Below are 13,574 nucleotides of genomic sequence, written 5' to 3' on the forward strand. Positions count from 1 at the left end.
AAAAAAAAAAAAAAAAAAAAAAAAAGAAAAGAAAAGAAAAAAGGAAAAAATTTAAAAACCCAGTGACAATGTTCTACCCCATCCATAATCAACATAAGAAACCATTTTCAAACTCCAGTTTAGCACATATTAAAAATACTGGTAACAACCAGTATTAGCAAAGGCATGAAAAAGAAAGCTTGTTACATACTGCTGGCAGAAAGGTAAGCTGGTATCATCTTTTGGGGTGATTTAGCAACATCAAAATTTTAAATGCATGTGCCCTTTGAACGGAAAACTCTATTTTTAAAAAGTAGTTATGATTGCTCTATAGACATGATTCTACATCTGACTTCTTATGCTCAGGTTAGGACCTGTCATTACCTCTCATTCTTTATAGTTGCAGAGTATTCTGTTATATTGATATACCATATTTTTATTTGACTAATCCTTTCCTGAAGATCATTAGAAATTTTTCTTTTCTTTTTCCTTTCTTTCCCTCTTTTTCAAGCCAACAGCCAACTTTATAACTGCAGATCAGAAAATCTAAAGGGTTTTCTTTTTTTTCTTTTCCTGAGAGGAATCATGAAGATATAGGGGAATTTATCATAAAACTTTTGAAACAAATACGGAACTCAAGAAAGAATAACATCTAATGAATGGCCTAATGCCAGCGGTACTATCCAGGCATACGTAGGCACTATTTACTCACCAATGGAATGTCTGAGCTCACTGCACTGGCTGACAGGAGGCAGCACCAGTAACTCCCTCCATTTTTTACTACGACCACTTTTTTTGCCATATCCTCCTGAATTTGGGAGAAAAAAGGCAATTTTTTTTAACAGTCAGAAATATCCAATTATAACAACTACTTCCACTAATACATCTTATCATTTCTGTTTGAGTGGTTTGGGTACCTATGATGAGTAAAAATACATGCTTATAACAATTTTTCTTATCTGGAAAGCTGCTTAATGATGTATAAAATTCCTGGGTGATAAAGGATTATAAATCGTTCTATAAGGACACATGCACACGAATGTTCATTGCACACTGTTTACAATAGCAAAGACTTGGAAACAACCCAAATGCCCATCGATGATAGACTAGACAGGGAAAATGTGGCACATATACACCATGGAATATTATGCAGCCATCAAAAACGACAAGCTCACGTCCTTTGTAGGGACATGGATGAACCTGGAAACCATCATTCTCAGCAAACTGACAGAAGAGCAGAAGATCAAACACCATATGTTCTCACTCATAGGTGAGTATTGAACGATGAGAACACATGGACACAGGGAGGGGAGCATCACACACTGGGGTCTATTGGGGGAAAATAGGGGAGGGACAGTGGGGGGTGGGGAGTTGGGGAGAGATAGCATGGGGAGAAATGCCAGATATAGGTGAAGGGGAGGAAGGCAGCAAATCATGCTGCCATGTGTGTACCTATGCAACAATCTTGCATGTTCTTCACATGTACCCCAAAACCTAAAATGCAATTAAAAAAAAAATTCCTGGGTGATGCAATCTGTCACTGGCCCTACCAGTTAGAAGCCATGGTGAGCCTCAGTTTCCAAATCTGTAAACCAGATCTAATATGACATATTGTTCAGGGTTGCTTATAAATATTTATCAAGAAATATTTATTGAGCATCTACTATGTACCAAACACCTTCAAAGCACTGGGAATACGATGGTAAAAAGACAAAGTCCCTCCCTTGCATTCTAAATGGGGGAGTGAGATGACGTGGCTCTGTATCCCATCCAAACCTCATCTCAAACCTAATACCCACATGCATTTGAGACGGGCCTGGTGGGAGTCCCATAACTGGATCATCAGGACGGATTCTGCATGCTGTTCCCATGATGAGGGAGTTCTCAGGAGATCTGATGGGTTTTTGTTTTTTTTTAGATGGAGTCTCACTGTGTCGCCAGGCTGGAGTGCAGTGGCACAATCTCGGCTCACTGCAAACTTCACCTCCCGGGTTCAAGTGATTCTCCTACCCTAGCCTCCAGAGTAGCTGGGACTACAGATGCACACCACCATGCCCAGCTAATTTTTGTATTTTTAGTAGAGACGGGGTTTCACCATGTTGGCCAGGATGGTCTTGATCTCTTGACCTTGTGATCCACCTGCCTCAGCCTCCCAAAGTGCTGTGATTATAGGCATGAGCCACCGCGCACGCCAAGATCTGATGGTTTAAAAGTGGCAATTTCCCCTGTGCTCTCTCTGTCTCCCTCTCGATCTCTCCTGCCGCCATGTCAGATGTGCCTTGCTTCCCCTTTGCTTTCCACCACGATTGTAAGTTTCCTGACGCCTCTCCAGCCACGCAGAACTGTGAGTCAATTAAACTTCTTTTGTTTATAAATTACCCAGTCTCCGGTAGTATCTTCATAGCAATGTGAAAATGGACTAATACAGGGAGAGAGATGCACAAAGCAGATCATGATAAGTGAGAAGAAAAACCAGCCAGTCATAGAGTGACAAACAAAATCCAGGTGAAGGTGGAGGGTGCCATTTTGACTAAGGTAGGATCAGAGACCTCCCTGCGAGGGTCACATTTGGGCAGAGACCTGAAGAATGCGAGTGACAGTCTTGGGAAGTTCTGGGAGAAGAGCATCCATGGTGAAACAAGAATGGTGGAAAAGGCTACAGTATTATACTTTAGAAAGATCTGGTAAACAAGCCCCATTTTTTTTCTTTAACTCAGAGAAATAAGCATCTTCAATCTCCAGCCTTCAGGATGGCTAAAATTTTACTAAATATCCAGAACATAATGGCTTAGGCTGGGTGACTAAGACTCCAGGACAATTTGGAAGAATTGGGACACCAGGGGGAAAGCCACATTGCCTTGGGAGATGACGAACTCTGTCTTAAATACGATGTGTGTGGAAAATTGTAAGAGACAGACATTTGGAAGATGGGTAGACTGGGATGAGCCCACAAGACACTCAGCTAGAGAAACAGACTTGATATCTGCAAAGAGATAACCATCGAAGATGCAAGCGTGTCTTTCTCAGCCTTCATTTCGCTATTCTACTCCCCCGACTCAATACCTCAACCGAGATCATGAGCTCTGGACTCATGTTCCACACCACCAGATGTCCAGAGCACCTGATGTTCAACATGTCCACCTTAGAGTCATTAGCTTCCCCCTCAAATCCAGTCCACATTTTTTCTTTTTGTTAAGATTTGTTTATTTAACAAACATGTAACAACCACCTGCCAATGCCAGAGAATATGCTTAAATGCTGCATCAGTGACGGCCATGTCCCGTGTCACTGAAGGGTGGGGAAAGGGGATGGTGCTCCTCCTGTCGCTTCACGGAGAACACAGAAACTCATTCCAGAGAAGCAGTAGGTTCTGAAAAAAGGCCGTCATCTTTGGTTATGGCTCCTTTTTTTCAGGGCTCTTGCCAGGTCTCCCTTAAGTTGAAATAAGAACTGTTCTTTGGGATACGCCACTTTTGTCTGACCTCTTAAAGGAGCACAGAGCTGAGCCGTCACTTGCCCGATGCACTACTCTGCCCTCTGTGTTCCAAACGTGGACAACAAGCATGACCTACAAGTGCCCTGGGGCATGGCTTACGTCTTCAGTGGTGCCTCTGCGCCCGAGCTGCCAAATCACTGAGTAGAGATAAAGTCCCTCTTGCTCTTATTCGTATTTCACTATCTCTTGGTCCCGGGCCTCTCCCAAACTTTATACTACTCAAGTAACTAGCAAGAAACATGGCAGCCTGGCTGCTACGTCCTTCCTTTCCGAAGCCTGACACTGTCTGGAGGCTTAGAACCAGTACTTCCACCTTGTCAGGAGCCGAGCAGCAAGGCAGACAGGGCCTGGATGAGGTGGTGATGGCAGCAGTGGCCACGGCCAGTGGGAGCCAGGAACAGGTGGGAGTCCCAGCCCCTTGTGGGTTGGTGGTGCGGAAACCCGGCACTACTGAGAGCAGCTGCAGCCGCCCAGCCACAGCTGGCAACACGGGCATCCCAGTGCTCTCGGGCCCAGAAAGGCCCCTGCCCCCGCAGGCTTGGAAGTGCCCATTCCCACTGCCTGGCCTCTCGCTGCTCCTGGTACCTGCTCCAACTCTGGAGCAGAGCTGTGGCTGAGCCAGAGCACTGTCACGACCCAGCCAGGTGTCACTGGCCTGTTTGGGGATTTGGCTACTGTATCACTCTCTCCTGATTTCTCAGAAGGTCAAACAACCTTCAGCATGGTGACATGGAACTTTAGCATGAGTGACTCCATTTTGGTTTGATTTGTTGGGCCTAGTACAGGAGCTCAGTACAAACCAATGGCCACTGTTAACAGCTTAACAAGATCAAAAGCCACTATGTTCCTGGGAGAAGTATGGTGCTGAAGAACTTGGATCAAGGATGAAGACAGCCTTGAACTGCTTGAGCCTTCAAACAACTTTCAAGCCCATAAACTTAAATCAGTAGAAGTCCATCTGCAAAGCTCAGCACTGCTCAAGAAACCTGTGGAGGTTCATGTGTCTGCCCATCTCAGCTGGCTCAAGGAGGAAAATAACCTGGGGGAGGGGCCATGGGACATGGTGAACAGATGAGGGCAAATCTGGGCATGAATCAAGGAACGTTCCCACCCCCACAGGGCCCCTTCATGGACAGACCAGTGTCTACTGAGGGCACCCCATTCTTCCTTTTCTAAAAGGGAGTCTCTATGATAGTCGCCCTGCCTCTGCCCCCCACGGTACGTTAGGTATGAGGAGGGAAGACCATTTGGTTGTTTATGTAGGCTGCTGAATCCTGAGGAGCCACGGCAGGCACTCACAGAGGAAACACGGCAGGAGAGGTCATTTTGCTCTTTGAAGGGAGATTAGGATCCCTGTAAGGGAAGTCTGTGCATGGATATTTGGTGGCTAGAGGGGCAGACATGGCATGGCCAGCCAGCTGTCCTATGCTGATTCCAGACGCACTCCCATGATGGAGAGTTGTTGCCAGGAAGTGTCTGCCCCAGTTGCACTTAGTGGCCACGTGACGCAGCAGCATACAAAACAGGTGTACCACTTGGTGACAGGTGCACCAACATCTCAGAAATCACCACTAAAGAATTTTTTCATGCACCCAAAATACCACCTGTTCCCCCAAAACTATCAGAATAAAAAACAACAAAAAAAGGGCATGCCCACTTCCAGGGTTGGACAATCCTCCATGTTCCCTGAGCTAAGTACTTCCCTCCATGACTGTCAGCTTCTCAGAGGGGGAGATTTGTGTTTTCATTCATCCCTGTATCCCCAGAGCCGAGCTGAGTGCCTGGCACACAATAAACCGTTTTAGAATGAAGATGAAGTAACTGGTACAGTCGTAGAGATGGCATAAAGAGGGCGCTGAGATATAAAGCCAGGTCTGGCTGGCTCCAAAGTCCATGATCTTAACTGCTATTCATACATTCATTCATTCATTCAACAAATATTTACTAAGCATCTAATGTGTGCCAGCCACTGTTCTAGGCACTAAAAATGCAGTAGTGAATAAAGCAAATAAAACTTCCTCTTCTTATAAAGCTTACATTTTAGAGAAAAAGCCCGACAAACACAATTCAAGTAAAATTTAGATTATCTAAGATAATAATAAGTGCTGTGGGGAAAAATAAAAGAAGGAAAAGAAGGAGTAAATGCGAGCCAGGAATGGCAGTGTGCACCTATAATCCCAGCTCCCGGGGAGGCTTAGGCAGGCTCGCTTGAGCCCAGGGGTTCGAGGCCAGCCTAAGCAACATAAGGAGAACCTGTCTCCAAGAAAAAAAAGGGTAAATGAGGGGAGGGGTGGTAGCCAGGAAACTCCTCAGGTGAGAGAATAAACCCTGTAAGAAGAACTTCTCGAGAGACAGAAGAAACTGTGTCGAGGCAGAGTGAGCGAGGGCGGATGAGGCTGCAGCGGGGTCTTCAGGCCACTGCAGGGGCCACGGCTTTCACTGAGTTGTCTGGGAAGCCATGAAGAGGGTTCGGAGGGGCCAACACAATCTGACTTAAATTTTAGTGGGATCACTCTGGTTGCTGTGCTGAAAACAGGCTGTCGGGTGGAAAGGCAGAAGCTGCCCGCAGTGTTCCAGTGAGATGCTGACGGCTTGAGCCATGTGATCGCCGTGGAGAAGGTGAGGAAAGGCTGCATTCTGCTGCGTTGTGAAACGAGGGCTGAACACGCTGTCCAAGGACTGAGAGTCAGGGTGTGAGGAAGTCAAGGGCAGCTCCACTAACTGAGCATTAACTGAGGTGCAGACGCAAACATCGGGGTGCTGGGTGGGTACTCGGGGTCTGGTGTAGGCTCTTTCTGGTACCCATGGTGCTTCCATGTGGCGATGCCAGGTAGGCAGCAGCACAGTGAGCCGTAGTGTGAGTGGGGAGGCCCAGCCCACAGGCGTGGACTGGAGAGACAGGAGCTTGCTTCAAGCCACGGTACTACAAGAGCACAAGGGAGCAAGTGTGGATGGAGAAGGCAAGAAGTCCCTGGACGAGGATCAGGGGCATTTGATATTTAAAGGTCTACAAGATAAAGTCTAGACTGCCTGGGAGACCAGCCCAGCAGCGGAACAGGAAGGGTGATGACGTAGAAGAGCACGCTCACGGAAGAAAGCACGATGCGCTGCACTGGCGCAGCCCGTGGGGCAGCAAGACAAGGACCAAGAACCAATCCCTGTGACTTGGCAAGGGTGGCTTTGGTGAGGTGGTGGAGGGGAGAACTCAGCACCAAGCACCTGACTCTGCACTTACTTGTTTGAAGAGCAAATAACAAGATCAGGTGTGGTGGCTCACGCCTGGAATTCCAGCACTTTGGGAGGCCAAGGTGGGCGGATCACTTTGGTTCAGGAGTTTGAGGCCAGCCTGGGCAACATGATGGAACCCCATCTCTATAAAAAATACAAACATTAGCCAGGAATGGTGGTGTGCACCTGTAGTCCTAGCTACTCGGGAGGCTGAGGCAAGAGAATCACTTGAGCCTAGGAGGCGGAGACTGCAGAGAGCCAAGATCATGCCACTGCACTCCAGCCTGGGTGATAAGAGTGAGATCCTGTCAAAAAAAATTTTTTTAGGAGTAATAACAAACACACACAGCAGTGCACACACTGCAAACCTCTAAACACGGGACCCCCCCTCCCAAATATTACTAGAGCTGGGGCATAGAGCTGCACACCACAGCTACACAAAGTCCCCTGGCTTGGTCTAAGGGACAGAGTGTCACAGGTTAAAGAGAGAGAGAAGAAGGGGGCCCTTGCCACAGATTCAGGGCACATGTGCTGAACCCTAGCAGCCACTCTACCCCTCATTCAACGGTCCTTGGTTCCAAAAGTCTCCACTGGCACAGCACTCTCCTGCTGTTCTGCCCAGGCCTGGTCACACTCCAGGTGGGCTGGCTATGCTGTTGATACTACGCGAAGACAAGCAGGCCAGAAGGTAAAGGAACAGGCAAGATGACGCAGAGCACAATAAGTCATGGGACCGTGGCGAGGTCAATGGTGGCTGGCAGGACCACAGGCATTTAAAAGGAAGATCATCCACAGACACTAAAGTCTGGGCAGCATACTGGGTTGAAAACTGTCAGAGGAAAGCTTCTGAGGTCCCCAAAAGCAGGCAGTGAAGTGGGGCCACACTGTTTGAAGGCCCCAGGATCCCCTCTACGGGCGGCCTTCATCTGTTTTTTTGGTTTTTTTTTTGAGATGGAGTCTGGCTCTGTTGCTCAGGCTAGAGTGCAGTGGTGTGATCTCAGCTCCCTGCAACCTCTGCCTCCCGGGTTCAAGCAATTCTCACAGTTCTGGCAGCTAGGAAATCCAAGATCAAGACAGATTTGGTGTCTGGTGAGGGCCCACTCTCTGACTCATAGCTGGCACTTTCTGAGTCCTTCACATGGTGGAAGGAGTGAGGGGTATCTCCCCACTTGCTTTTATAAAGGCAATAACCCCCTTCACGAGGGCTCCTCTCTTATGACACAGTCACCCCCCAAAGGCCCCACCTCCTAATTCCATCACCTTCGTACCTAAGATTCTAACATCAGAATTTTGGGGGAACACAAACATTCAGACCATGGGGGGGACCAGAGGCCGGGGGGACTAAGATTGACTGACTCTATTTGAAACAAATCCAGGACATGACCAGACTAAGTAATATTATATCAATATTGCACTTCTCAGGACTAGAGTGTAACTCTTGTGCTATGTTCATTCATTTCAAAGGTGAATTTTCTAGTACATGAGTCAAAGAAGCTAAACAAGGAGCTGTCTGTCCATGAATAGTTCCGTGTCCAAGAAGATACCTCCTGGTACGTCCTGGGAGATACTTGCAAGTAACAAATGCAGACATCAACTTGGAAAAACAGCCCTAAATCATAACCAACACTCAGCATATATCCATGTATTTCTGATACTATATGTTCAACTTCTCTAGCCATTAATCAAACTGTACATCATGACTTTTTGAACACAGGAGCAAATGCTCTCACTCAATGAGGCAGACCTCATAATCACACACCACAGAGCTAATATGAGATATTTCAGGGAAAGAAATTAAAACTTTTGTTTTTTAAACTATCACTGTGGTCCTAGGCTTTGTGGCAGAATCTGGTTTAACGTTGCCTAGCATTTATAGAACACTTAGATTTACCTCATTAGCTAATCTCTGCAGCATTATAAGGAAGTCAGCCTGGTAGAATTCCTTTTTGTAAATTATATGCAGATAGGAAGGAGGTGTAAAAAGAAAACTGGCTGAGCTCCAATCTGGCTTCCACTAAGTATGATTCTCTTCCATGACCAGTCTGGAGTTCAGAGTGAGGGACAAGAGGCATAGTCAAGTGCTCCACTGAAACGAGGGTGATGAGAACGTACACCGCTCTGGGACTCCCGAGGTGTCTTAAGGGAGAAAGATCCCATTCTCTTCCACCCCCATTCTCAGTTCTTCCATTCAAAATAGTGTGAGTTGGTACACAAAAATACTGAGAAGGTGAAGTCTTTGCTCTCAACTTCTTTTTTTTTTTTTTGAGATGGAATCTCAACTCTGTCACCCAGGCTGGAGTGCAGTGGCACACGCAGCTCACTGCAACCTCTGCCTTCCGGGCTCAAGTGATTCTCCTGCCTCAACCTCCGGAATAGCTGGGATTACAGGCAGTGCCACTACACCCAGCTAATTGTTTCTATTTTTAGTAGAGGCAGGGTTTCACCATTTGAGCCAAGTTGGTCTCAGACTCCTGCTCATGATTTGCCCACCTCAGCCTCCCAAAGTGCTGGGATTACAGGCGTGAGCCACTGCGCCCGGCCTTGTTTTCAACTTTTTTTAAAAGACAGTCTTGCTGTGTTTGCCCAGGCTGGACTCTCCTGGGCTCAAGCGATCCTCCCACCTTAGCTTCCAGAGTAGCTGGGACTATAAGCGAGGCCACCACCCCGGCTCCAGATTGTCTTTTAAATATGCAGGCTGGCTGGTGTGGCACCTTGAGTCGGTATTTACCCCGTCCTGCAGCACAAAGTTCGAGCAGAGCTGCTCCGTCACGCAAGGAAATGGAGGAAACCACCAATTCTGTAAGAGGGAAGGGGCGTGAAGAACTACTGTGGCTGGCACGGGGACCTGAGGTCCGAGGCTCTGTTGCCTGCTCTCCTGAGAGGCAAGAAAGGGAGACATGGGGTCTGAGACAGAGGATTGCGGGGGTCTCCTGCTGACAAGTTGGCCAACTGATACCTCCATATTGATAAAAGAGTGAATGCTTGCCAGCTTGTCCATCTGTCACCACGTCGTGCTAAGGCGCACTTGACACACCATAAAGCCTCGGATCAAACCTCAAAACCAAGCAGCTATGTTAAAAATAACATTGTCCTGCAGTCGTTCACGGAAGGTTCTCGCCCAGAATGCTTTCCATGCTGCTCTTCTTTGTCCGCCTGAAGACCATAAAGACGCGGTTCTTTTTCGGTGGGCCAGGTTGTCCGATACCAGCAGGACACTGCCTGCCTCATGCAGAAGCAACGCTGTCACCGAGGTCACACCTAGAGGACAGGACCAGGACACAGGGCCAGACTACCAAGAGTTTCTCTCATCTGGGCCCGGAGATGCGGACTGGGGACCTGGCCAGGGCAGCCTGACAGCACCCCGGCTCGGGATCCGTGCGGATCTGGGTTCCCCAGTGGGAGGTGTCGGGCTCTCCCGGGAAATCGGGGTTCCCTGGGGCCATCGGGGGCGCCTGCCGCGCACCCACCTTGACGCGCTTTCAGCAGCAGCGAGTTGGCCACGATGTTCTCAAGCTCCATGTCCCGGCGCCGCCGCTGCCGCCGGCGGATTCTGCGAAACCCAGAAGACTGAGGGGTCGGAACACTGCGAGGCGCCGCCGCCTCCGCGCATAGCTCGCCGGGCGCCACCCGCTCCTCCGGCCCCGGACACGGTCCCGGGGGGCCGGCCCGCCGCCGCCGCCACCACTGCCACCACGGGCGCCGCCGCCGGCTCTGCCTCCGCCTCCGCCGCCACCACTGCCACCACGGGCGCCGCCGCCGCCGCCGGCCCTTGCCAGCAGGGGAGAGGTCGGGGCGAGGGGAGGGGGCAGCTCGACGGCGGCGGGTCCCAGCTGTCACCGGCGCCGCGCTGTCGCCCCGGCTCTTCTCGGCCCCATGGCCCTCGCCTTGTGCGCGCAACTCTCTCCTCAGGGCCGGGCCCCCGGGCAGCCCCGAGTCAACGCCGAGGCCCACCCCAGGCAGGGGCTCACTGGCAAGGGCGCCGCCGCCGCCGCCGCGACCCGCACCGGGGCAGGCTCCGCGCTAACGGCTTAGCTCTAGTGAGCGCGCCCCTCGCCGCCGCGCCCGGGGCACTACAGCTCCCAGAAGGCCCTGCGCCGGGAGTACGCGCGGGCCGCGGCGCGTGGCCTGCTGGGAGTTATAGTCGCTGAGCCTTTCGGCAAGTAAAGTCGAGCAAAAGCCTGCGGGCGCGGTGTTTATTTCTCGCGAGCTCCGAGGTGCTGCGCAATTCTCGCGAGACGAGGCGGGGGGCGGATCCACGGCCCCGCACGTGTTTCGGGGTGTCGCGCGCCGCGACTCATGGGATCTCGGCGCCTTGGGTGCAGCGGAGCGCGCCCGCCATGGGGAAGGCCAAGAAGGTCAAGGCGCGAAGGAAGCCCTCCGGGGCGCCGGCGGGAGCGCGAGGGGGCCCGGCGAAGGCCAGCTCCAATCCGTTCGAGGTGAAAGTCAACAGGCAGAAGTTCCAGATCCTGGGCCGGAAGACGCGCCACGACGTGGGGCTGCCCGGCGTGTCCCGCGCACGAGCCCTTAGAAAGGTAAGCGGGGGGCGGGGGGGGGCGCGGGGGGCGCAGGGGGCGCCGGAAGGCAAGATCTGGGCCGCATGCTGCTCTCGGGCCGGCTGCGTCTGTCTCTGTGCGTCGGTTTTATCGTCTGAGTGGTGGAGGCCGTGACAGAGACCCGGCACTAACTTTGTAGTTCGAAAGCCTCTGCTGTTCTCTGGGCTGGAATGATCTGGAAACTCGCGCCCTCTTGGAGACCCTGCACTCCTGTCGTTTTGGTGACTCCTCCAACCGCGTCAGGCGGAGTCAGTCACTGCGGCGGCGCCCTGGACAGCTGCTGGTTAACCCTTCCGCGTTTAGACTTAAGGCCCCGCGGGTTCGGGGGCCGTGGGTAGGGGTTGTGTGGGATGCACCGTTTGATGTTTGAGCGGCTCTCCCTGAAGCGCGTGACCTTGATCCTTGGAAAGTAACGCTATGGAAACTCATGGTTTCCTAGCTTTTTAAATATAATTAAAAAAATTTTTTTTTCACTGAGGAACATACAGTCGTAGGTTGGTGAAAAAATTAAGGCACAGAAAGGACAAGTGAATTTCCTAAGGTCACACAGCTGGTAAGGGCTGGCCACATTTCAACGTCTGCAGAGCCTTCTTGGTACCCCGAGCGCTCCTGTTGGAGCTTACTTCTAGGTTCTGGGAGATAAAGGTAAATACGTCTTGCCCCTGCCTTCATGAGTTCCTGATCTCTATTCTATCACAGTGTGCAAGCTGGGTGGCCTTTGAATTAAATCAGATGCTATCCTTAACTGCACAAAGATGACAGCATGTATAATAGGCAAGATAGACTTGCAGCTGACTTTGATAAGAACCCCTCATTACACACCCCAGAGCAGGGGTGGGAGAATAAGGTAGTGTGGTCCCGAGAATAGACACATTTGTCTTCACCACTGAAGCCTCTCAGTTTTCTCATTTCTGAAGTAGAGGTAATAATATACATCCTACCCCTCGTGGTGGTTTATGAGAATTAAATAAGGTAGCACATAGCAAGTATGCTCTAAATACTAACTGTTATTCTTAACCTTCTCGTCTTGTCGTTCGAGTCCCGTACAGTTTGGCTGTTGTCCTTGAGTCTTGTCTTGCTCGGTTTGTCCAGAAAGGCCAGCCCCACCTCCCAGAGTCTCTAAAGGGCCAGCTCAGGTTCACCACCCAAGCTCTGTAGCCCAAACAGGACAGGCTGCTCAGACTTCTGGTATTGAACAGGTCCACCTCACTTCTCTGCTGCAGGCCTGGGAAGGGGCGGGAATTGCTGCTCCTTTTTGGATCTCCAGTGCTTGGCCCGTGGTAGAAACACAAATATTTGAAGAAATCAAAAGTGGAACCTGAGTGCCTCAGGAGATCACAGGAAAACGTGTAATAGGAGAGTCCACAACTTCTTCCTAGAGGGAATTACAGTCAAGCTCCGCAGGGGGTGTGGCACTCAGCAGGGACAGCAGGTCATTCAGTTGACTCCGAGCTCGGTGACACATGCAGGGGCACGTGCGGCCAGCAGCACGTAGGAGGTCTTGTCATGTGGGCTGGTCCCTTAGAAATAAATGGGCTGGGCGCAGTGGTGCACGCCTGTAATCCCAGCACTTTGGGAGGCCAAGGCGGGCGGATCACGTGGTCAAGAGATTGAGACCATCCTGGCCAACATGGTGAAACCCCGTCTCTACTAAAAATACAAAAATTAGCTGGGCATGGTGGTTCATGCCTGTAGTCCCAGCTACTCAGGTGGCTGAGGCAGGAGAATTGCTTGAACCCGGGAGGTGGAGGTTGCAGTGAGCCGAGATCACGCCACTGCACTCCAGCCTGGTGACAGAGCGAGATTCTGTCTCAAAAAAGAGAAATAAATGGGCTGTCTGGGTTGGCTTCTCTCTACCGGTCGGTTGCAGCACTCGGAGGCACGCAGTCGGGCAGGAAGAGGGCAGCTCTGTGTTCAGACTGCCGGGTTCCAGTTTCAGGATATCACCGTAGAGCCGTGCCTCAGTTTCCTTATTTCTGAGACAATTTATAAAATAAGTTATATTAATATAGTTGTTGATCACTAACTATATTATTAATATGATTGCTGATCCCTTAGAGTTGGTCAGGAATTGTGCCAAGTGTAGGGCATGTTGGGCACCAGATGTAAGGCTGAGTGCCCCACAGGGTCGTGGGGTGAGCCTTATGCTGTGCTGAGGCGCAGGGTCCGAGAAATAAAGAGACAGGACGCAGAAGTACAAAGAAAATGCAGCTGGGCTCGGGGGTCCACGCCACCTATAAGCAGTCAGGCAAGGCTGGCGAGGCTCCACATGTCCAGAAGCATGAGTATTTATTGTGTATAGGTTAGGGGGCAGGGCA

The 13,574-nt window shown here is 50.5% G+C and overlaps 2 protein-coding genes across 9 annotated transcripts in view; one reads left to right on the top strand and one right to left on the bottom strand.

Moving 5' to 3' along the window:
• Positions 1–10,791, bottom strand: part of GRK4 (G protein-coupled receptor kinase 4) — a 64,295-nt gene extending 53,504 nt beyond the window's left edge. For 4 of the 7 annotated variants that reach the window (XM_017514288.1, XM_037733391.1, XM_017514290.1 and 1 more), the window contains exons 1-2: positions 10,171–10,789; positions 692–787 (exon numbers count right to left, since the gene is read on the bottom strand). In XM_017514288.1, coding sequence (XP_017369777.1) covers positions 692–787; positions 10,171–10,222 — 148 coding nt within the window. In that variant the 5' untranslated portion in view covers positions 10,223–10,789. Of the gene's footprint in view, positions 1–691; positions 788–10,170 lie in introns of all 7 variants that reach the window. The other 3 variants (XM_037733392.1, XM_017514295.2, XM_017514289.1) reach the window with 3 other exon arrangements.
• A 50-nt stretch (positions 10,792–10,841) lies between these two features.
• NOP14 (NOP14 nucleolar protein) overlaps positions 10,842–13,574 on the top strand; it is a 27,911-nt gene continuing 25,178 nt past the window's right edge. For both annotated transcript variants that reach the window (XM_017514285.2, XM_017514286.1), the window contains exon 1: positions 10,842–11,235. In XM_017514285.2, the coding sequence (XP_017369774.1) occupies positions 11,041–11,235 (195 nt within the window). In that variant the 5' untranslated portion in view covers positions 10,842–11,040. The remainder of the gene's footprint in view (positions 11,236–13,574) is intronic.

Source organism: Cebus imitator, unplaced genomic scaffold, assembly GCF_001604975.1.
Source record: "Cebus imitator isolate Cc_AM_T3 unplaced genomic scaffold, Cebus_imitator-1.0 Scaffold522, whole genome shotgun sequence".
NCBI classification, from domain to species: Eukaryota; Metazoa; Chordata; class Mammalia; order Primates; family Cebidae; genus Cebus; species Cebus imitator.